This window comes from Strongylocentrotus purpuratus, unplaced genomic scaffold (genome assembly GCF_000002235.5).
Source record: "Strongylocentrotus purpuratus isolate Spur 01 unplaced genomic scaffold, Spur_5.0 spur5_scaffold_8, whole genome shotgun sequence".
NCBI lineage: Eukaryota > Metazoa > Echinodermata > Echinoidea > Camarodonta > Strongylocentrotidae > Strongylocentrotus > Strongylocentrotus purpuratus.
Window position 1 is genome coordinate 30,912,683 of NW_022145614.1, and position 24,698 is coordinate 30,937,380.

The window sequence follows — 24,698 nt, forward strand, 5'->3', positions numbered from 1 at the left end:
TATGATGTCCCGTCCAGAGTTAAATGCCTCTCCACTATTGCTTCAACTCACACACAAAAAAGACATATAGGTTGGTTCAAGAAATTGATAAGGAATGAATAAATACCTTTATTGAAAAGTTGTGGAAATAGCACACTCCCTGGCCCTTGTTTTTGTCATTTTATATATTGTTCATAAATGTAATATATTTACTTGTTTGTAGTACTATTCTTTATTTAGATCTTTTTTAATTGATATGTAAATAAGAAATAAATGATCTTGAAGATAGAATATAAATAAATATGCTGTCTTGTGTGATTTTTATTGGGGAAGACCCAGGTTTGTTCTCTTGTTTGTATGTTTTTTTTCACTTACTAAACTACTTGTACAAAGTTGATATACTTTAATTAGTGCAAGGATCTGCTAATATCAAGAAAAAACTACAACTTTGATGTATGAAAAAATGCTTATGCTTTCAAAACATTTCAATTAAAAACTTTTCTTGAGACACATTGGTCACCAAGTGAAAACATTGAATTCCTATCTACTAGAAAGAAGAAAGGCCATATAACCATTATTGATCTTTCTCACCAATTTGTTTTATACCTAGCTACTACTAAAAAAATTACACTTTCACTTTGTGCTGTGTGTTGGGATTGCATATAGTTTAATTTCATGCCTGAGTACAGAGAGTTCAATATGGAAAACATCGCAAACTAAAACTTGTTAAGCCAGTTGACTTTGTTTATAACATTTGATGTTATTTAACTTGGACTAGTAAGGAAAATTCACACATGACCAAAACATGTCTTCGAAAAAGAACAGTTTGGTCAATTTTATTCCAGTTGTATCATGATTAACATTCAGACACAATGTGATTTTTTAATATAACCCTCATTTTTCTTATATTCACCCACAGAAATATGACATTTCCAAATTTCATTTTGGTGATATAATGTACCTTCTCTCATACTAAATGAAAAACGATGAACAAACATATTTGACAAAAAAAATTGAATATCCGTAATTTATTTTTAATAAACTTTGTATCACTTATCTTTGTACATTATTTTCATGTGTTATCAAAATTGCATTATATTTAAAACATTTAAAGGACTGGCACATAGGAGTGAAAATATCAAGAGGTTCATGCTTCACATGTACTGGCATCACTTAAAGGAAAATGTATGCATTAAATTCTACGATACCTATGGAAGACTTAAAAATTTAAATAGTACTACCAGTATTATGATATTCAAGACAAAGTTTTACTCTAAAAGGCCTAGAAGATTCTATAATATAAAGTTGGATGATTATTCCTGTTGTATCTCTTTTCACTTCAGTGGCTAAACAAAGATACAAAGATTTAAAGTGAAATGTATAATTGATTGAAACATCCACATGTACATAATCCACATTAACACCACAATCTATTAATAATACGCACAATGCAATTACAAACACATGGGTGCAAAGTTGCATCCTTATTCGCGCATTTGATCTCACCGAAAGTGTGTGATAAATAATAAATGGTAAATGAATATCACAGTAAGTAGAGGTAGAAATCCCATCTTAGAATAATATCAGTCACTCAAGTATGATAATGGTAATGATGCTAACAATAATACAAAAATAAAATGCAATAACACTACCAGTTTAAGTAGGCAGCACACTTCCAATTTCATGCGAGTGATCAAAGCTCCTTACAATGTATTATTTCCATGATCAATGTATTATTACCATGATCAATGTATTATTACCATGATCAATGTATTATTACTATGATCAATGTATTATTACCATGATCAATGTATTATTTCCATGATCAATGTATTATTACCATGATCAATGTATTATTACCATGATCAATGTATTATTACCATGATCAATGTATTATTACCATGATCAATGTATTATTTCCATGATCAATGTATTATTACCATGATCAATGTATTATTACCATGATCAATGTATTATTACCATGATCAATGTATTATTACCTTGATCAATGTTTTATTACTATGATCAATGTATTATTACCATGATCAATGTATTGGATTATTATGATTACGCGCTTTCAGTGCGCAGGCGCTACTCCAAAGGACTAGTAGAGCATTCCAGCCAGATGTGAGCCATTTCAGAGGCACACATCTCACAGGTGTCTAAACACTAACCCAACCACTGTGACATTTAACACGTGGGTAGAGAGAGGCAATGTAGATAAAATGCCTTCCTTTCGGACATGAGGGCCATGCTGGGGCACAAACACATTACCGGTACCAGTACCTCGACATAACAAGTCAAAATGATCGACCTTTGTTTACGAGACGTTTACTTATTACGCACCATAATTTGAATCAATCTATTCCCTATGTTATTTTCACCAACAAATGTTTACTGTCCGCTGCAAATAATATGAACACTACTAGTATTACTTGGTTAACGGCAATGATACGATCATGCATAGATTATTTCAAAGTATTCTCAGGCTGTCAAATATGGAATTTCACAAAGTCTGTACGGTACCTACATACTATACATTACCTGAATTTCTCTAAAGTACACATTTCTACATGCACAAACTCACAGAAAAAAAGAAATCCACTAGAATTTGATTTGTATACATCCTGTCAGAATCGACCAGGTAGATTCTACAGGTTTCTAAAGAATCAAGTCTATTATGATAATTCCGATAAATAAAGTTTAAGTACTTAAAATAATACAAGTATTTCTATCAAAACATGATCGGCAAGCACATCATTTGATCTGTCCAAAAATATTCAAAATAAATACATACATCCCTTGTCACATTAAGTACTAAATTTACATTCATCTCACTGTTTCAAATAACAATTTTCAAGGAATAAATACTCTCCAAGGCAAAATTGCACTTTACAGGTGACCAAAGCAACCACCATCATATATCTACACTTTTCTTTACTGAAGTAGTAAGCACTGGGCTCTGTTTCATCTAACTTGTTTTCAATAATCAGTTACAATAACTTTTATAAGCAACTAAAATAGATTTGGCATAGAAATTTAGCATTTGTTATTGATAACGAGTTTTATGAAACTGGGCCCTGGTATACTCATTGTACTGTTTTGTGAAGGCCTAAATTTAAATCATTCTGTTCCCCAACTATAATTGATATGTTATGAAAGAAATTTGAAAACAGATCACATATAAGTGTTTTTTTTTCATACATAAATAAAATAACATTAACATGAAATCAAGTATTAAAACAGAAGCAGATATATTCGTATAGCAGTAACCATGGAAGAATCCTGAATCGATGAACAGGCTTAGACCTACAACATCGTGTATTAAAGTAAAGTAAAGTATTACTTAGTCATTGCGTAAAGCCATCACAATGAATTTGTAACTGTATATTATCATGATTCCTTAAAGTATATTAAAGTTAATATCTTTTAATCTCTCATTTGTTAGCCTCTTTGAAGGAGATTGTCTCCTACTCATACTTAGACAAATATATTAGCACTCAATTTTCATAGTACATGAACAGGGATATGTAATTTAGATGAAAATAGGAAGTGAAGATGACTCTCTAAACCATCACCAAATATGTTTTTCTAAATGAAAATGGAATGTTAGCTAAAGGGTAGTTATCTTCTGACATATATAGCACCCAGATAAATATAACAGCTAAAGAGCATTTTAATGGTCACTCTTTCATCTACTCTTGCAGTCACTCAAAATGATGTTCATAATGTGAGAAAAAGTTCATCATTAGAACATGATACATGTACATGCTTCCTGCCTCCACACTTCTTGATATCTGAGATGTTAATAATAGACAAGATTAATGAATGCTACCCATTTATCCTCAAATATAGTACAAGAGCCAAGCTGGGTTTTTTATCCGACATTTTCCACATGGATATCTTCAGTGACCTGTAAAGAATGTTTTCTGAGCCTCACAAAATGCACCATGGTACACTAGTTCACAGCACTGCATAAGAGTATGAAGATACTCTACCCAGAGGACTGTACTTGCACTGGAAGAAGAAGATGATCAGTGGCTGATATTGAAGTTCTGGCAGATATTAATAAATCTTTCTCCAAAGTAAAGAGTTGCGTAGCTCACTACATCCAATATTGACGACTCTTGATATAACCAGTGATGTAGTTCAACTGGGAAACCATAAATCTAAGTTTAATCACTTGTTCTCAGCAGCTCTCAATAGTCAACACTGGATTATTATTAACTCATTAACTACTGTATCCTCTCATTCCAGGCAGTCAGTTAACAAAGATGTAATTCACAGCAGAAAAATATGACTCTATGCTGAACCACTGACAACCCTTTTAGCACTGGTGTAGATTAATCTTGGACTGGAAACAGTTTAATAAATCTTGAAGCCTCTGGAATATCTATCCCATGATAGATACAATGTGGCACAAGAAGATCATTTGTGTTGAATGTAAAGAGTTAATACAGGACAAACCAGGAAAGCTCTCAGCACCCGCTCTTGGTGACACCCGAGATGTCGTTCATGATAGCGAGGACGAAACTCTCAGAGAAGATGAAGACGCCCAGAGCCAGGAGGAATCCTCCAAACGTAATGAGACACCATTTCTTTCTCCGGGATGCGGCAGAGTGCTGGAGGACAAACTGGACCAGGCATAGACCTGTGTATGAGAGGAAGAGAGTAGGAGAAGAACAATTCAACATGAATATATGGGGAATGAGAGTGAGAGAGAGAGAGAGAGAGAGAGAGACAGAGACAGAGAGAAAGAGAGAGATGGAGAGAGAGAGAGAGACAGAGACAGAGAGAGAGAGAGAGAGAGAGAGAGGGGTGGTAAAGTGAGACAGAAGGAAAAAGAAAGAAAAAGAGAGAAAAAGTAACACTACAAAAAACTTTCAAAAGAGAATAATAGATGTGAATAATTTGATTTCAATGAACATTTGTACTTCATAGATCAAATAGAATTGACAGTGAAGAAAGAGAAATGTATATCGAATAGCTATAAATTATGTACATAAATATGACAACAATTCTTTTTTTTAATGTTTGTAAACATCTTGTTGATCATTTTAATCTACACAATGTCTTATGTGATAACCAGCATGGTTTTCGCGAAAAGCGGTCATGCGAGACTCAATTGATTGAAGCTATTCACGACTGGAGTAGTTGGATGAACTCCGGCTATAGTGTTGACATAGCATATTTAGACTTCGCTAAAGCGTTCGATAGCGTGTCGCACAATTTATTAGAACGAAAGTTAAAAATGTATGGTATTCAAAATTCAAATTTAAAATGGATCATGAATTTTTTGAAAAATCGTTCACAACGAGTCGTCCTCAATGGTGAATACTCTAATTGGGTAGACGTAAAATCAGGTGTACCACAAGGGACAATTTTAGGTCCAATCATATTTTTATGTTTCATAAACGACATTTCCTATAATATTGATTCAACTATAAGACTTTACGCAGATGATTGTATTTTATATAGGCCTATCCACTCTATTGAAGATTGCAAACTTTTACAAAAGGATTTAGAAAATTTAGATAAGTGGGCAAATTCATGGCTACTTGATTTCAATGTAAACAAATGTAAGATAATGCAAATGTCAAGAAAGTCCTCTAAACCACAGTATGAATATAAATTGGGTGGACATAAATTAATTAACACTAAGTCAGAAAAGTATTTGGGCATTACTATAAATGATACCCTTAATTTTAATTCTCATTGTAACGAAACATACGCAAAGTGTAGTAAGATTGTAGCTATAATCAAAAGAAATTTTCTTAATTGCCCACGTTCTGTGTTTAAAACCTTATATGACTCTCTTATACGTCCATGTCTAGAATATTGTTGTATTGCATGGGACCCCTATAGAGTTTCACATATAAATATTATTGAACGTGTCCAAAAACGATATTTAAGAATGATGTTTAGAGACTGGGAAACAAGTTACCATGAACTATTAGAAAAATCAAGTTTTGCAAAATTAGAAGAAAGACGCAAGTACCACAGATTAGTCATGTTTTATAAAATAATAAATAATATGGTAAATGTTGGTCCGATTGAAAAAATTATACGTGCTCACAGAATTGGGCGTAATGATCATAATATGAAAATGTACGTACCATTTGCAAAAACAGATTATTTCAAAAACTCTTTTTATATAAGAACTGCCAATGAGTGGAACATGCTCCCAAGTAATGTTATTAATAGTCCATCTCTTTCAACTTTCAAAATATCATTAAAAAGTTGCTTACATATTTAACTTTTTAAACTCCGCAATAACAATTTGTTTTTACATTTTTATACAATTACATCCAAATTCGCGCAATATCAACTATATTTTAATTTTTACCTTAGATCATGCTGCAAAATTTTTTATATAGCATTTTAATCCCTGAAATACCCAATCATTTGTATATTCAATAATGCTGTTTTGCAATCAATAATATTTTATGTATTTATTTTCGCTCTAAACTACATTGTGTATATAATTATTTGATGTATTATCGTGTTTGATATCATTTTTTTGTTGTAACTATGTTATGCAATAATAATATTTGTGAACTTTGCTTTTTATCAGGGATGCAGACTTGTACGGGTTTTTCAAACCCTTTTCTGCATCCCTAGACATGCTTGTCTGAATAAATACAATACAATACAATACAATACAATACCATGTATCTTTTCAAAACTTTTCTCTAACTCTCCTCTTTTTTCTACAATTTTAGTATGAATCCATTTGGATTGAATTGAACATATTGTCTGCTGCCAAACCAAAATATATGAATAACACCATATATGTACTACCTCTAAAGTGACAATATCTTCTTCCAGTTGATCTGAACTATTTCTTTTCAGGCATGTGACATCAATTCACACACTACCAATATCTCTAATCAAATCTCTTATCGAATCTCATAAGAGATAATGCTTAGCCATCTGCTTCCATTCCCACACTAATACATGCAGAAATTGGGTTACTGAATGGTGTCATACCCATAATAGATAACCCATCAAAAGTAGATTTAACAGTGTATGTATTGTGCATAGTATTCTTAGTGTGAAAAACAGTACTGTATTTGGACTTTTAGGGTACAAAATCAGAATATGAAAGGGAAAAAAAGATGCTTCATCGTTACTTGAAAATAGTTATTTCTTTAGAAGAATGTTCATTCTTGGTATTGGAACTAATGCCATGTTTCATATGCATGAGTTTTTGTTTCACACTGTGTTGTTTGACTTCAAATGATTAAAGGTAAAGGCCAGTTATGGTCATGCGATTGCATTGTGAAAGAAACGTTGTGGAATCGATCAGAAAAGGTTGATCATCTAGCATATAAGTATTTGTGTGTACAGCAAGGTTCTGGAATCATCAAAATGATAAGAAATTTGGCCCATTCTTCGTAAAGTTACAAGGACTATACACAGAAAGATGTATATGGGACTACCCTATATCTCTCACAGACGCATGAGAGAAACAAATTTACCAAATATATGAATTAGTAGGCGGTTTCCCAGCAAAATTTTTATCATCATTTATTAGTCAAAACATATTCTTTCACATGATTGGTAATGAGAGCTTCCATTTCATTTTTTGAAATTGGGGCATTTCCAATAATGGTCTTTACCTTTAACAAATTTGAGGGCTAAAACTACAGTCTTATTAAATTTGTACTTAAATATCTATATGAGTGTGATTTCCAAGGCAAATTCAAAACATGTGCAATAAAATGTCCCTACTAGAAAACCACTACTTTAAATAGATGTGACTTGTGTCATACAGTAATGGGCACGCTGGAAAAGAATCCTAGCCATGCTGTACTCAATACCTGTGCCCATATAGCATTCAAATCCTATTGGAATGAGGTATAATACTCAGATTACAATTCAGAAGTTCTTTGAGCCCATATTTCTCAAAAGACAATTCCCAGAACTCAAGTTCAGCTTTAAAACTTGTATTGAAAGAGCTCTGCAGTGTCTACATTATGCTTGAGTTAGTCATAATAAATTTATGAACTATCACATGCTTCATTGCTATCTTGTTTGCCTTTCTTATCTCATATTGACATAACACAATTGATAGCATACTTGAGTATGGTTTCATTGTTTCACTGTACCTGATACTGTCAAATGTATGCCAAACTTCAGTCACAGTTTATGGACTATTGTGTTTTAGTTACTTTGTCACTGTAAAACACAGTAGTCTGGTTTTTTCTAGACATTAAGCAGTGTTTTGTATCATAACATAATTTGAGATTCAAATAAACTTCAAAGATTAAATCATGATGTACATGTACTTGTTTAATGAAACCAATTTCATCATAGCAAAAACAGAAGCATATCATGTTGCAAAAGGCTGCAGGGAATTAATTAGCAAACTTTTGAAAATAAACATCAGAATAGTTATTCACCTGGAAAGACGAATATAAATACAGCAGCCAACCCTCCGATGACGGAGATGACCACCCCTATATCTGGAATGAAGAGAGCCAGTAGTAGAGAGATACAAAACCAGGTCACTGTCTCGATGACCCTGCGACGTTTCTCTCTCAAGACCCATTCTTCGTCTGTCTTGTTAAAAGCTGATTGTAACATGGTCTCAATGGCTAATCTGTAACGGATGAAACAGTACATTTTCAGTAGCAATTTAGAGATAAATTTTGAAATAATATACCGGTAAGAAATACGCCTTCCATTTAATCTCTCAGTATGTCTGTTTTATATTATCTTCCTTCTCTGAATTTCAAGGATAAAGTCTCACTTATTTTATTAATTTCTAAGCTTTCATTGCACTTGCATTGGTTTTATTTGTCCTGCATACAAGATAATGTAATTAGAGGGGTTTGAACCAGATATGCGATTGAACGTTTGTCTTTTCTATTAGATATTTTCTTAGATACTTCAATCCAGCAAAAAATATCATCTGTAACCTCATTCATTCAAAGTCTACAATGCATTCATTCATTAAAGTGTTTTAAGAGATAAAATTGGGTATCTTGATTATTTTGTTCTCAAAATGGGAATAGACTATGTCTGGATAACTTTAATAAACACCAATGGTACATCGTTTTCTTTCAGATTTTCCTGCAACACACACAGTCACAATGATATTTTTAGCCACTGAATATAAAAAATAATAAGAAAACAGAATTAGAGATAAAAAATGGCATATATAATCAAATGCATTACAAAGGCCTCATCACTGAATAGTTACAGCTACAAATTTATCCAGGGATGTTGCTATCACAATTCACTCAATTAATTGTCAGATTCTTGCACAAAAACTACTCACCTGCCGCAGAAGTGTAAAATAGGGTACGTTGTGAGCATGTTGGCTAATGCCATGACCCTAGCGATCATGATCGTGATGTTCTGTCCATGATACGAGAGTAAGATATCCGAGCAGACGTCACTGCCAAACGTTAGAGACCCAAATATACCAGAAAGGGTGTAGGCTGTACAGCTGATCAGCAGAGCCGGGATTATGACGCGGGTGAATCGAGGGAGGGAACGTTTGTGGAGGCTGGAGTAGACTGGAACTATACTAACGTGGCACTGTCAAGATGGAAAAAATATAAGGAGAGAAACATTACAGAAAGAGAAATAGAAGATAAATCTGTCAACACTTAAATGTCTGGAATGGTATGTAGAGCCAATTTATTGCTTTGTGACGATTTACATTCACCTATAATACAATCAAATTGTAATAATATAGTTGGGAGAATTAAGGAATCGATCAGATCAGTTTTTCCCAATTTGTATCATTAATAATGGTCAGTTTTCATTCAAATTTTCAGATTATCTTTGTACGCCTAGCACTGAAGTCACTACCTTAGCACCTCTCATCTGAACAATGTTACTTAGTCCCTTTAGTATTATTGCATTATCATAAAATGCAAAATTCTCCAAGGGATGATACCTTAACAAAGCAAGTTCAAATAACCTGGTAGGTTCAAAACACAAACTAAACCCATTCATGTTATTTTAAGATTATGTTACATAAAGTACAAGTAAAAATTCTGTAAAATAAAAAAATTAACTCAGCTTGAAACCTGCTTTTAAGAAAGCTATTGCAATAGCTATGAAAAGTGTAGTTTATTTTTCAGACGGATATAAGCAGGTCTTTCCCATAATGTTAGATTATAATTTATAAACATTAAATTAAATTTGAATGTAAATTACCTGGAATCCAAAGCATATGGTGGGTATAGAAGCAAAGACTTGAGTCCAGGATGATGGTTCAGTAACAAGATCTGGACTAGGGGTCTTCGCCCATTGAAAGTAATTGATGATAACCACAATACAGATGTAGAGCGATGCTAGTACTCCAACAGACCTGGTAAGGAAGTTGAAAGAGATGGTTTCCTTGCAAATTTATCTTTTAAGTGTGACACCCAAAGCCTAATGTAATGCTCATTAACAGATTCAGATTAATATTATAGGTCCATTAGGAAATTCAGTTTGTCGGCATTACATATAGCACATGAACAATACACAGTAGCAAATTTACAATGACATAGTCATATGGAAGTCATATGGAAACACGGATATATTTCGTTTTTACATACAAAGGTAGTGGAATAATATAAGAAAATAAATGGATAAGAACAATCATATTTCATACAGTCAACTCACTCCTTCATGTAGCAATGATAAAGGTTTCTCCCAAACCACATCAACTGAAGAAGAAGATTAATCAAAAGTCTAGCTTTTATGGTCATAACCCCTGTGGGACCCCAGTAATTCATTCAGCCACCTTGCAGACTTTGAACATATGTAAGCTAAGATCTATGTTACAACAAGAAAAAGAGGCAATCAATAACCCCAATTCTGTTCTCTTGTTCTTGCACTCTGCTGATCATAAGAAATTTACATTTGTAATGCAACAATTACAGAACATCAATCATTATCTTTCACATCCTACTACCTGTACGATACTAGAAGGGATTAGCAAAATGTCTGTTTGGTAACATCACCTGCACAAACCTGCAGAAATGACCTATCAATCATCATACAGATCAGTGGTAGACCTATTGCCTTCATACAATGACAAAATCTTTCTTCTATCTTCCATATTGTCACACACAAAAGGAATAGCAAAATGTCTGTCTGGAAGCATCACCTGCACAAACTCTGTCACCTATCCATTGTGATACATATCAGTGGTACTTACCCAGGATATTTGAGGAAGTCTACCTTCTTTGGCATGCATAGTGGTAGTACAATGAGTATCCCCCAGCACGTTATGGTGAAGCGTCTGTCTTGATACCAATGGACCAAATGCTCCGTTCCTCCACAGATGTAGGCTAAAACTGTTCAAGAGATAAAAACAACAAGACTTCAAAGTCAACATCAATTTAGTAATAAAATTGAATTTTGAGCAATATATTACCACTTGAAATAAACTCCTCTTTCTCTTTCTCTTTCTCTTATCCCTTGATCAAACGAATAAGGTACATAACTGGCTTGCAGTGAAAACTGACATGATTCTGGCTGATACGGTACTTTGGTCTACAATATCCTTCAATCTCAGATACATGGAGAAAAATATCAATTTTTGTATTAATGTATCCTCCAAATGAAGTTGGGAAAAGTTGAAAAAAAGAAGAGAAACAGAATTGAATATCTGGGGAGAAAATTTCTGAGGAAATGTAATGTAAGCAATATACACAATCCATGGCTGTGAGCCATATGAGCCTACCATTTCTACATTGGTTTCTTTATTGTTAAGTTTCTTGCTTAATTTTATTGCTCTCCATATATTAAAGTTATACCACAAGTTTGAACTACTACCAAAGAAAAGCATTGTTATGTTGGTACATTTACATGCTGACAGGTTAACCATTCAAATATTTGACTGGGTCTGGATGGGAAACCAAGTACCCACACAGTGAAGGATATAATAAATTTATCCGAGCAACAACAATATTAAAAACTTAAGAACAATGGGTAAAATGTCATCAGGAACTTCAAAAGAGCCCCAGTAAGCCTCTCAATTTCCCTTCTTTGGAATAGGAAAAAAGGCTGGGACAAAACAATATTGGTTTAACTTTATATAATACCCAAGTAATAAGGCAATGAAAATGAGGAAACAATGTAAACGGTTGGGATAGGGTTAGAGTTAGGATTAGAGTTAGGATTAGAGTTAGCGTTGGAGTTAGGGTTAGAGGTAGGGCTAGAGGTAGCTTAAAGACTTTGAATCTTTGAATTAAGCTTTATTGGGGAAACATTAGTCAGATTTCATGGTGGGCTATTCTTAAGTTCCTCAACCATATCATCAGTTACTGCAGAAAAAAAAACCTGCTGTAGCAACCACCTGTCTAAAAAGACCATTCTTTGTTTTCCTTGAACATAGTTTCACACTAAAACCTGTATTGTAGGAACCTGTACATGAAGACCCCCTTCCTACAAAACCACTTTTCTTGTCTCCCTTGAGCAGAATTTATATGCAGGTTTTATCAGATTTTGAGGGCTGTTCAGGAACCACTTACTTCCCTCCATCTGATCTCCTATGATGATAAAGAACGTTATGCATGTTCCGAAGCAGTAAGCAATGATACACAGCTCACAGATAAACCTTGCTTTGGAACCACACATCTCCTGTATGACACCTTGATAAGATCTGGACTGTCGTACGTCAGAACACAGGGCTAGGACCAGCAAGGTGGTTGCGATTATACAGACCAGTACCTACAAAAAGATGATAAGATGAAATAAAAATACTCTTTAAACAATCAAAATTCATATAGAAATTCAAGCAAGCTCATGTTTAATGAAGACTAAAACTATAAATATTCAGAACAAAAATTAAAAGAATAATTTGTAGTTCAACAAATAAAGTGGAAAAAGTGGTAGATTTTGGAAATTGATAGGCTCCCATTACAACAAAGATAAAAATGATAATGACATTTTTTTTAAAATAGAAAATACAGATCAACAAACAAATGTTACCTTTTTAGTAGCATTTGAATGCTGAACACTGGTATCTTCTTTATTTAAAGAAAAAGTATTTAACACATGAAATGAACACATCTTCAATATTGATACATCTTGCATCCTTTTCTTCTTCTTCTTCTTCTTCTTGTTCTCCCTCCGCTTTTGTCAGAGATCAGCATTAAATTGCATAAAAGATGACTTAGATTTAAGTAAAAAACATAATAGTAATTACCACTTGAATGATGGCACTGACTGCAATTCCTCCAGCAGACTGGTATGCGTATGGGAAATTCAGCAGCCCCGCCCCGATGCAGGCATTGACGACGATGAACATCGCCCCAAGAACCGATGTCTCTCCTACTTGTGACGGGTTAGTCCGTACTGTAACACTGCCCAACAAGGACTGAGTGTCGTTGCTGGACTCGTAACCCGATGCATCCATCGAGTCATTCAGCCCGTTAGCGTACAGTCTCTTACTGCTCCGGCTCATCTTGGAAGATCAGTGGTTTGTTCAGTTTAATTTAAGTAACAAATCAAGGTGTTGTTAAGATTGAATATTGTCCTGAATCCTCCAAAATTTAATCAATGCCGAGGTGACATCCCATGTTAATAATCGTGTTTGCATAGATCTATATATTAAAGATCTAGTCTAGATCTATGTCATGTACCGTATGTTGCTCTTTTAACTCAGTCTTGTGTTCCCTGATTCTCTCAATATGTATATCCTCTAGATCAAAATTCAATCTCAGCTGAACAGGATCTGCATATCTGGTGGAAAAAAGAAGGAAAGATCAACGATTTAATGCGATAGCTGAGAAATTTGGCATTAATATCAATCATGGCCGGTACTATGTGGAGAAACTGCCTAGACAATCATCCATGTGGTGGGTAAGTGGCCTCTCTACACTTCACTCAGAGACAACTTTATTGCTCACTGGCCAAGATGCTGGGCCGAGAGCTCGAGAGAGGCATTAATTATTCTAATACAAAAACGAAGGTCCGGGTGAATGCTTCACAAAACTATTATATAACGTAGATCTACGTACATACGTTACTTGGATCCGCGCTCAGGACTGCTCTCACACGTACCTCTCAATGTAAAATCACATTCACTTCCGAATTCGGAAGTACCGGTATTCTATTAGGCGACTATTGTACATGTCCAACAATTACAACAACACACTGGTCTGGAGCTTGTCGATCCTGACGTAACTCAACCATATCGTATTGCTCTCTCATTACTAAGTAGTAAATGTCATGCGTGTGAAGAATGTGTAAATTACCTGACTGCAACACAAAACTTACCAATACACGGACAAGGAACCTAAGCTGCGCCAAGCAGACACGAATATAATGCAAGCAGGTATGGTTTGCGAGCAGATTGTATACACCGCTGGTCATGTGATGTGTGATCACTGTCAGCTGATAAGCGAACCTCCGGATTCCAGTTCAGTAGGTTGTACGCGCAAATATGCTGTTTCTGTGAGAGACAGTATAACTTATAAGCCCATATGTTTCCTCGTTTGACATTTGTTTACGGAAGTGATTTGTTTTAGTTTCTCAAATTTTCATTGATAAAAAGTATTGTGTAACAAAATACAATATTTTACGGCAAAAAATCTTAGGATGGAGGTCTCACATCAAGGATGATTTATGATTATAGGCTGCTAATTGTTATATATCATTTTCTGCATGTATACCTCTGGGGTATACCTCTTATGAAGAGGTTTGATAACTTAGGGGGGGGGGGGTGGCGAACAGGACACATAACAGTTAGTTGTAAGTTGGGCCAAACGTTTCCCAAAGCAGTAGAAGATGGAGTAGCAGGAACCCCCCTGTGGTATAGAGTATGTTCTTGCCCAGTAAAGTTGAAATAATATTTAGTTCTATATATATTCATCAAATGATCGTGACAAAACAATGTTCTTAATAGATAAAGTTTATATCTTCTCAGAAATTCTCTGATAAATCGCTATAATGTCTCTTTGGATCGAAATAACATATTTAAAATGGGTTACAGCGTATACTTTTACTATTTTTCAGGTGATGTGAAAAATGTGTTATAATACCTTTATGCAGCTTTAAAAATAAATATCAAACAAAATGATGTCAAATTGCAACTTGCGATCAGTTGATGATATCTGTGCTAGCCGGCCCCACCCCCTCGATCCGTACCAACGAAAGTGGTTCCATTCACAGCGCGCCTCTTTAACAATTTCAAAGGGAAAGAAGATAATGTAGTTTTCTGATTTTAACCCTGTTAATTGCCCCCTCCAGCCAAGAAATATTTTGTTAATTACCGAGCCCTCCCCGCGTGCTCGCTTACCGGTTAATGATTATATTTTTATTGTATAGATCTTGTAGGCCTCTTAATTGTCAACTATACGGTGGCCCAATAAAAACGGGTTAAAATAATATCCAATAATGCATGTGAAGGTCAAATTCACTGGCACCTGACGTGGAAGAAGAATCCATTCAAATGGAAAACGATATACCAAGATTTGACAAATTTGGTAGAGCCGGGTTATTGTTTTGAGCGCCAAGGCCTGTGAGAGACGGACACCTAAAGCGATAAGCTATAGGGACAAGAAGCCCGATTATTGTGGTGGCTCGGCTAGCTGACCGGGAGCTCAGATTTGTCCTGTCTCAACAAAACTTGTATAATTTTAAATCTGTGTAATCCAAGTTATCAAAAACGTTTAAAACAGAAGGAAAAAAATGTGTGTGAGATGTTATCTTAAACGTTCAATATGTCGTTATAATAGACTACGTATACAGCTCGCCCACTTGCTCCAGGCATAATATTTCTGAAACTGCACAATGTTATTTTTCTTTGGAAGGATCAAGTAAATTAACTGCCAGTCCTGACATTTAACATCTTCATCTTGTTTCACACAAAAGAAATGGGTTAATTCACCCAATTTTGGCATATTTTGTATCATTATTATTATCCTCAAAAAGATCAAAGGATTTCCCAATTTCTGGTACCGGTGAATTCTGGCAAGCATTGTCGGAACTTAATGCTAGTCCGTTTTTGTGAGTATTTTGGCCACAATGAAAAGACCATATGTATACGATTTCAAATTGGACAGACAAACAAATCTTTTACCAGTTTCCCCGCGAGTCACACCCACAGAACTCTAAAATACGTATTTTAGAGTTCTGTGGTCACACCCCTCCCCCCCCCCCCCCCCCCCCTTAACCAATAATGACAACACCAATTTTCTCGGTCTTCTATAAGTTCTACCATGCAGGGTTTAAAACACCTCCCTGGTTCTATACGATCATTCTGACTTCTGTAGCAAAAAGTAAAAAGACAACAAACTCGGGGATCCGAAAATTGTTTTTAGTATTTATTTCATCAGAGATTTAAAACTGGGATAAGGGCCCATAGGATTACCATTCTTTGATAATTTCTTTCTTGCGAAAAAAAAAAGTAACAAATAATGAGGACACGCAGAGCTTATAGAGCGTGAGAGTTTTATCCGTAATGGTGTTTTTCCTTTCCTTTGAAAGACACCGTAGCAAAAAAAACTGAGAGAAGAACAGAAACAAAGTCGATCTATTTTGCAGTTTCCTTTGCTTTGAGTAAGTATATTTAATCTATCCATTGTTCATTTAGCATGAGTGGTACATTTGTGGCAAATAAATGAATGAATGAATGATGATTATGGTTCTGCAGTACTGAGATTTAACCGTAGCTAGTATTTCTATTTGATCACTTTGTTTTTATTCAGTCCCATTGCTTGAAATTTGTGTCGGTCATGAAGAAAAAGAAAAGGGGGATCGGGAGGAGGACAAAGATTAAGAAGAAGAGGCGGAAAAGCCTCACCAGAATTCCTTCAAAACTGATTTTGAGCTTGGAATCGACTTGAAATTACAGAGCTGATTATCATTTAACCAAACAATATGATTTTGGAGTGGACTGTCTGTTTCAGATTAAGATTTACTAGATCGGTGTGACTGACCGTACCGACTCTGGCTTAATTTTTTTTATATAAAACCCTTGTGGAGCGAACTTCTTCCACAATTGTTGAGCAATTTTTTATGAAACATGGTACACGTAATGATCTTAAAGTGCAAATAAGCAAGACATACATGTTGTGTATGTCAAATGAGCCGTTGCCATGGTAACAGCAAATTTTTGCCAAAAATGCCATTTAATTTTTTATTTATTTTTTTTATTTTTTACAGTTTAGATGCAGTATAAAATGGTTCCAGTAACTTGGCATATGAATTGGTGATGCGGGGGTATTAATCACATTGAGTGATATTTCTATTATTTTCTTCTCATGGCTTGTTTCCTATGGCTATGCCATGGCATGAAAGCAGATTAAATTATCACAGTCTTAAAATTCATGCATTCTCTTATTCAATTGTATTTCCTATTAGATTCTTCATTCAACTAGAACAGTGAAAAAAGGCTGACCGAGTTTGACCGAGTTTTAGATGTGCTACAGCCTACTATAGGGGACCTACCAGAGCATGTGCATGATCTGATTTCCTGAGAGCATACCAACTTCAAGTACCTTATGGCAACTGAGTAAGTTGTGTCAGTGTTATGGTGAAATGCTTGGCTAGATGTGAATTATCCAGTCAATCTCTCTATTCTTCACTTTGACCATGTTGACAGTCTTGCCACATGCAGAATTATCTTCTTCTTCCAGTATAGTACAGTCCGCCGTTGGCGTATTATCGTACCTTGTGCTTGTCAAGTGCCGAGTGTACAGTGCAAGTAAAAAGGCTCTACAAGAATTCTATGTGCAGCTAAAAAACAGAATTATACTTTTCAATGATACAAAAATGCACAAAAACCCCAAAGAACCATTTTGGCAACCGTGCCAGTACAGATCACTCATGAATGCATAGACTGGAGACAGAATAGAATAGAAAGTTTTCTAGGTTTTAAAAAAAAAAAAAAAAAAAAATTGTCACTGAAAAACAGAACAAATGGGGGTTGTATTTTTATCTTACCTGACTGAACGCTAAATTTAGGAATAAAAATGGTTCATCCATATTTGCATGGTACATGTGGTTGCTGTGTGCTTCAATGGCATCTTATAAATCCATATCGCAGTAGGGTTTCACAGTTGTTATTTTGTCATTGATGACAGGCTCCTAATTGCAACACAGGAAAATATCATTAGATAAAAGCCTCCTCATCTACCCATCTCTTCCCCCCCCCCCCATGGATTGCTAACCTAAATGTATCAAAATGAGACAACTTTTACTCTCCAAATGCACCCTTTTAGTTGGGTGTTACAGATAATGAACACAACACTCCAAACATCCTGTGAAGTAAGCCATAATGGTTATAGTCTCAGTTGCTATTTCAAACATTAAATGAATGCACTTGAATCTTCAGGGTGTGCATTCACTGACCACAGAAATCAAATGTACCATACATTGACCAAAAAATACAAAATTGGTATGTACTGTTGATGTGTAATGTGCACAACTTATTTTGTGGTCAATTTGTGGGAATTGCTCTGTATTATTTTTACAATTTTACAAGTGTATTTTTGTTTTTATTACTTTTCATTCTTCAGAAATCCAAATGAAGTCTTCGTGGCAGGTGGGCCTACAGCTTTTCGTGAAGGGTCCAACACTTTCAAGCGACCAAAGCTTGAGGAGGCTGTCATCTCAAGTGACTCATCGGACGAGGAAACTCACCACTCCAGTAATGATGGACCAGCATTATACAGACACAAGTGGCATGTATTCAAAGAAAAAAATTCCTTCTTTAAAGACAGTAAGCGGATAGCAAAGACACTGCTGTTCCCATCAATACAAGTGAACAACTCTGTACCAGTTGGTTGTGACCAAGAATTGTGCTTCTTGATAGATTCTTCTCAACTTCGTTTTAAAGAAGATTTGACATGTGATGAAACTGGGAAATACCAAAAGCCTAGTAGGGCCAAAAGTGAGATCACCATAGACAAGGATGACAATATTGGATCCTGCGAGGATATTGGGGACAGCAGGAAGTATACACTAGTGCGTAAATACTATAAGCACAAGGATACCCCTAACTTTCACAGAACACTGTATGAGCTGCATGATGCAGAGGACGGTAGGCCTATGCATCCAATATGCATGATACGATACGAGTGGAGGGGGGAACAGACAGAGCTCATCATGAGTCCTCACGGCAATCAGAAGAACTCCCTGGGGCAACCATTCATTAGATCAAAAAAGGAACTTCTACAGAACCTAAAAATGTCGCATAATTGTACCTCTGCCCAAAGAGTGGTTGATGAGTGCTATGAAAAAGAGGGAGGAAGTGAACTACAGTCTTTGTCTTCCGTTCCAAGGGATATAAAACAAGTATACCGCCATGGTTCAGTAAAGTCAAAGAGCTTGGACTTTAATAAACTTCTCATGATGAATATGAAAGGAGATTTCGTCAAGAGTGTAGAATTTTGTCATGAAAAATCAAGAGGAACAATGCCACGATGTGTGTTGTACACAGATAAGCAGGCTGAAGACATGCTAAGAAACGTTTGTGACAAAGGAAGAGTTCTTGTGTTTGACGCAACTTTCGATTGTGGGCCCATGTACGTGACCATTGCATGTTATCGTCATGACAGCAATGACAAGTCAGTAATGATGCCTGGTGCAATTTTGATTCACGGGAGAAGAGACTTTGAAACGTACCGATACTTTGGGCATGAGTTGTCTAAATGTCTTCGGAACACAAGCATACCATTCTTTGGGACAGATGGAGAACTTGCACTTCAGCAGGGCATAGCAGCCACCTCGAGCTTCAAGGATTCAAGTCATCTTCACTGCATGCTTCATCACAGGAAAAACTGTGAAACCAAGCTAGCTAAACTGGGTGTCACAAGCTATGCTAGTCGGATCCTACGTTCGATCTATGGAGAGCAAGTAGGGAGCACAAGGTATGAAGGATTAGCAGACTGGAACTCGGAGGAAGAGTACGAAGTGCAGTTGGCAACATGGGCTCCACAGTGGGATGCTATGGAGACGGCAGAAACTCATAAGGAAGCTGAGTTTTCGACATGGTTTCGTCGCTTCAAATCTCAAGATGTGAAAACGTCCATGTTGAAGCCCTTGCGCACCCAGGCAGGCCTGGGAGATCCACCAAGGCAGTTCACAACAAATAATGCTGAGTCAATAAATGCTATGGTGTCCAGGTGGATCGCTGAAAAAAAGGGCTGGGATGAACTTGCGAAAGGTCTCCATGACTTTGTTCTTTCTAAATACCGCGAGCTAGAAATGGGAGTCCTTGGTATTGAGCAGCATACAGAGTTGTCAATAGGACCTAATGAGAGCTCAGTATGTGGCTTCACTTCAGACCAGCTACAAAATGTTTGGCATAAAGCTGGACTTATTCTTCAGTCACCTGAAAACATTGTGAGTGCTCCCAACAACACAAAAATAACTGTATGTTTCAGTGAAACATCAAGCTACACTGTGACACAAAATGGAGACTTGGCAAAATTTGTCTGTGAGGATAAGTGCAAGTCATTCAACTTCCATGAGGGGCTCCTTTGTGAACACTGCTTGGCAGTAGCAGAGCATAGAGGTGTACTAGCTGATTTTCTTGTCACAGTCAATGCCAGGAAACGTGCATCCACCCTAAGTCCCGTGAACAAGGCCTTACAAAAGCAATGTGCGGGTAGTGGAAAGAAACGAGCATCAAAGCGCAGGGGAGCAAATAATACTGTTTAGATGTGAGGTCAAGAATGTAGTTAGAATGCCACAAACTCACCAACTGTTTTCGTTAGCAAGGTAACTTTGGCCTATAAGCTTTCATTAACATGCATGTAGCATTTAATGAACTGGCAAAAGGCATTTTTGACTTTGTTCATATTCTTGATTTTTAACTGTCTTTTACACTTGTGAAATACTCAATGTAGTAATACAAAAAGAGTGAAATGCCTAAGTACAGTTACCCAAAGAATCTTTAAGTGGACTGACAGCTAGAAGTTGTCAATTTCATAATTAATTGTTATGATTGTCTTGATGCAGAAGAATGTATCATGCTATTAAATGTTTTATTTTCATATGTTATTGTTGCTGTTATAGTACAGTCATGCAGTCACAATAACCAAACAGGTGTTTGCTTTATTGAAAAGAGGCTGCAGTGAAGAACACTGCAATGTGCAGGCAGTACTACTTAAAGTGATGTTCTCTTGGATGGGGTAAAACAAAAAAATGCACTCTCTGTCAGATTGTACTCGGATTGAAAGTTCAATCATATGTCAAAAATGTCAAAGGGGTGTTCCATATATATTTTTCTGATTTTTGTATCTGAAAGTAAATGAATTAATTACAACAAGAATGTGTTTAAATCTAATAGAAATATGATTTGAACAAGGATAATGACAGATGCACAAACTCAATTTATGTGGTAGTGTATTTCTATTATAATTTAGGGACGGAACAATATGGAGACATGCATAAATACATTACTTTCGACACTGTTCAGCAGTTGGTATTGTAATAGGGTAGTCATATACTGCCACATACAGGTAGTAGGAATGTGTGCACTCTACAGACAGCACTGACATGTATGACCATTCTGTTCATTGTGAAAGCATTAACTGTTTTATGTCATATATACCGGTATATATATACTTTGTTACAAGTACATGTATTTATGATTTATACAACATTTGCCTATACATACATACATTTACATAATTATACACATGCATACAACACATACTATTATATACTAATACATCCATACACATCCCCTTATACAATATACGGTACATACACACTCGTCAACCTAATCGGGTATAGGGCTAATACTTATGCACTGTAATTTAAAATGATACATTTTTTAAGCTTCCAAGAGAAGCTTACATATTTCCTCATAGGTTCAGGTAAATCGTTCCAAAGCATAGGACCGATAAAATAGATATTATTTTTAAAAATATGTTTATGGTATTTAGGAATATAGATTTCTTCAGATGATCTGGTACCATACTTATGTACATGTATATCTGAAACACGTTGGAGTTGGCCGCAGAACTGAGAAGGTAGTTGTGAGTTTAGACATTTATATAATAATGTACATAGTTGAAGTTTATTTATATCTTCAATACGAAGCAACTTAAGAGATTTAAATAAAGGATCGCTACTGGATCGTGGGTGAGAAACTGATATGATACGTAAAACTTTATTTTTTACTGTGCACAGAGCTTTTTTTTTACCGTACTAGTTTGATATGTAGTTGCCCATATAATATTACAATAGGATAGGGATGGGAGAATCAAAGAACAATATAAAGTACGTAATATCGTTTTCGGTAAAAACATACTTAGGCGGTAAATAACACCTGTGTTTTGAGCTATTTTGTTTTCAAGCGCATTTATATGATTTTTCCATGTTAATTTACTGTCTATGAAAATACCAAGAAACTAAGTGGATTCCATTCTGGGAAGAATATTATTATTTAATTTGATTTGTACAGAGCTAAAGTCAGGAGGTTTTGGAGAGTTGTAAAATATCATGTAGTTACATTTCTTGAAGTTGAAGTTGTTAATTTATTGGCAGCAAACCAATTGCAGACATTTATTAATTCGGTGATAACAGTTTTACATAGTATATCAATATTTTTGTGAGAGTATGTTATGAATCTTTCTCAAAGAAAATTATATTTACCCCATTTAACAAGTGGTTACCGGTACATGATTAAATCAGCAAGACATTTTGGGAAATGCTGCAGTCCTCGGCTGTATTTTTATGGGCCACCCTGTACAACAATTCCACCAATATATCATGTCAATCAAGATTTTCCTGATCTAGTATGATCACTGTCCTGATGATCTCGCGAAATATGTTAATCCTAATATAAAAAAGTAGACAAAATCATCTTGTTTGGAGACCGGAAATAATTTTTCAGGCGTTCTATGACTTTTGACCACAACTGTAAGGCATTTCCATCAGTCACAATAACTTAATAAATAAAGTAAACAAGTAAACAGCAACAATTCAAAAATAACACCAATGCATGAACACAACTAAACATATTATAATGTAGACAAGATATTTAGGCAGGAAGTTGGAACAGCTAATATTTATCTTTTAAAACAGCAGACCTCAACAAATTCAAATTATGCCCCTCTTCTTATCTGATGTTTTGATTCAAATACATGATTTAGCATGTAACGTATGTCACCTCTCACTATAACAAGATATCGTCAGGTGTTTTCCACTCATAAGTTTAGTGAGATTTAAACTGGTAATCACAATCATGACCTTAAAGGTAAAGACCAGTTATAGTCATGCGATTGCATTGTGAAAGAAACGTTGTGGAATCGATCAGAAAAGGTTGATCATCTAGCATCTAGCATCTGCAAGGTTCTGGAATCATCAAAATGATAAGAAATTTGGCCCATTCTTCGTAAAGTTACAAGCACTATACACAGAAAGATGGGACTACCCTATATCTTTCACAGACCATGAGAGAAACAAATTTACCAAATATATGAATTAGTAGGCAGTTTCCCGGCAAATTTTTTATCATCATGTATTAGTCAAAACATATTCTTTCACATGATTGGTAATGAGAGCTTCCATTTCATTTTTTGAAATTGGGGCGTTTCCAATACTGGTCTTTACCTTTAAAAATGCGTTCAGATTGGTACCTGGTATTTCACTCTTTTTTGTTACTACATTGAGTCTTTCACAAGTGCAAAAGAAAGTTAAAGAAACAAGAAAACAAACAAAACCAAAACTGCCTTACCGGTAATCTCCTGAGTATATATCTCCCTTTTGTCAGTTCACAAATGCTACATGTATGTATAGGAACAATTACTGATCGCAAAGAAACTTACAGTTTTTTCCATTCTGCGAAGCGTTCCACTTCCATTAATGTATTAATGGTTGTTATTTTTTTCAAGATCAACTACCCTCAACATCCCATTCTGCGAAGCGTTCTACTTCCATTAATGTATTAATGATTGTTATTTTTTTAAAGATCAACTACCCTCAACATCCCATTCTGCGAAGCGTTCCACTTCCATTAATGTATTAATGATTGTTATTTTTTTAAAGATCAACTACCCTCAACATCGCAGAAAAGATACAGTTGGTTTAATGGCAATTCCCAGCAGTTCATAGCATCATAGACATCCTCCCTTTGTGGTAGATCACATTACAATTATTTAAAATACAAAGCCTTAACATTGTCAACCTGATGAAATTCCTGTTGCCAACAATGAACCATCATGACAATACGAGGATACATAGCATAATCATCGATATGTATATACATGTATATATGCAGTCAGAAATTTCAATATTATACCCTTCACCTATATCTTGCCATTTATGTTGTTTATGCATGCCATACACTCCATTGCTACTATGTTGCAGTCCTCTTCTTTTCCTCTCTTCTTTTCTCTTTCTCCAAGCTCTCTATCCTCCTCTCCTCTTTGCCTATCCCTTTCTTCTATTTATAATGTATATTATGTATTTGTGTAATGGGGCGTACCCATTACAAGCTCTTTAGTTATATTTATGTTCCTACGTATAACTTGTACTGTTTGAACAGATGTCAAATATGTTGTCAAATTGAATGGAAAAAATAAATGTTAATTTGCAACCAGATTTTTACTTTTGCCTCCAATGTTGTATGTTTTTGTGATGCTGATTAATGACTCAAAATCATTGCTAAAATGTTCTTGTTTTGTGCCAATGTTTTGCTAATCTTCCTGCTTTCACCATGAAAGCCTTTTATCATTTACCGGTATATTAATCAGTTTCAATTCTATCACATATTTTAAGAAAAATGCTGTCACAAAATTAAA

The 24,698-nt window shown here is 35.2% G+C and overlaps 2 protein-coding genes across 3 annotated transcripts; one reads left to right on the forward strand and one right to left on the reverse strand.

Annotated features, from left to right (window-relative positions):
* Positions 1-992: 992 nt before the first annotated feature.
* Positions 993-14,328, reverse strand: LOC581524 (putative sodium-coupled neutral amino acid transporter 7). Its single transcript, XM_781517.5, has 8 exons — positions 14,215-14,328; positions 13,142-13,677; positions 12,465-12,663; positions 11,147-11,285; positions 10,156-10,309; positions 9,266-9,528; positions 8,385-8,584; positions 993-4,630 (listed from the first exon to the last, which is right to left on the reverse strand). The coding sequence occupies exons 2-8, from the start codon at positions 13,397-13,399 to the stop codon at positions 4,458-4,460; spliced, it is 1,386 nt and encodes a 461-aa protein (XP_786610.3). The 5' UTR covers positions 13,400-13,677; positions 14,215-14,328; the 3' UTR covers positions 993-4,457.
* A 2,099-nt stretch (positions 14,329-16,427) lies between these two features.
* On the forward strand, positions 16,428-21,489 carry LOC100891721. 2 transcript variants are annotated; one of them, XM_003728738.3, is made up of 3 exons: positions 16,428-16,497; positions 17,302-17,452; positions 18,459-21,489. In XM_003728738.3, the coding sequence occupies exons 2-3, from the start codon at positions 17,442-17,444 to the stop codon at positions 20,602-20,604; spliced, it is 2,157 nt and encodes a 718-aa protein (XP_003728786.1). In that variant the 5' UTR covers positions 16,428-16,497; positions 17,302-17,441; the 3' UTR covers positions 20,605-21,489. The 2 variants fall into 2 exon arrangements, with proteins under 2 accessions (XP_003728786.1, XP_030831251.1); XM_030975391.1 differs by lacking the exon at positions 16,428-16,497 and having other exon boundaries at positions 16,894-17,452.
* The last annotated feature ends 3,209 nt before the right edge of the window (positions 21,490-24,698 follow it).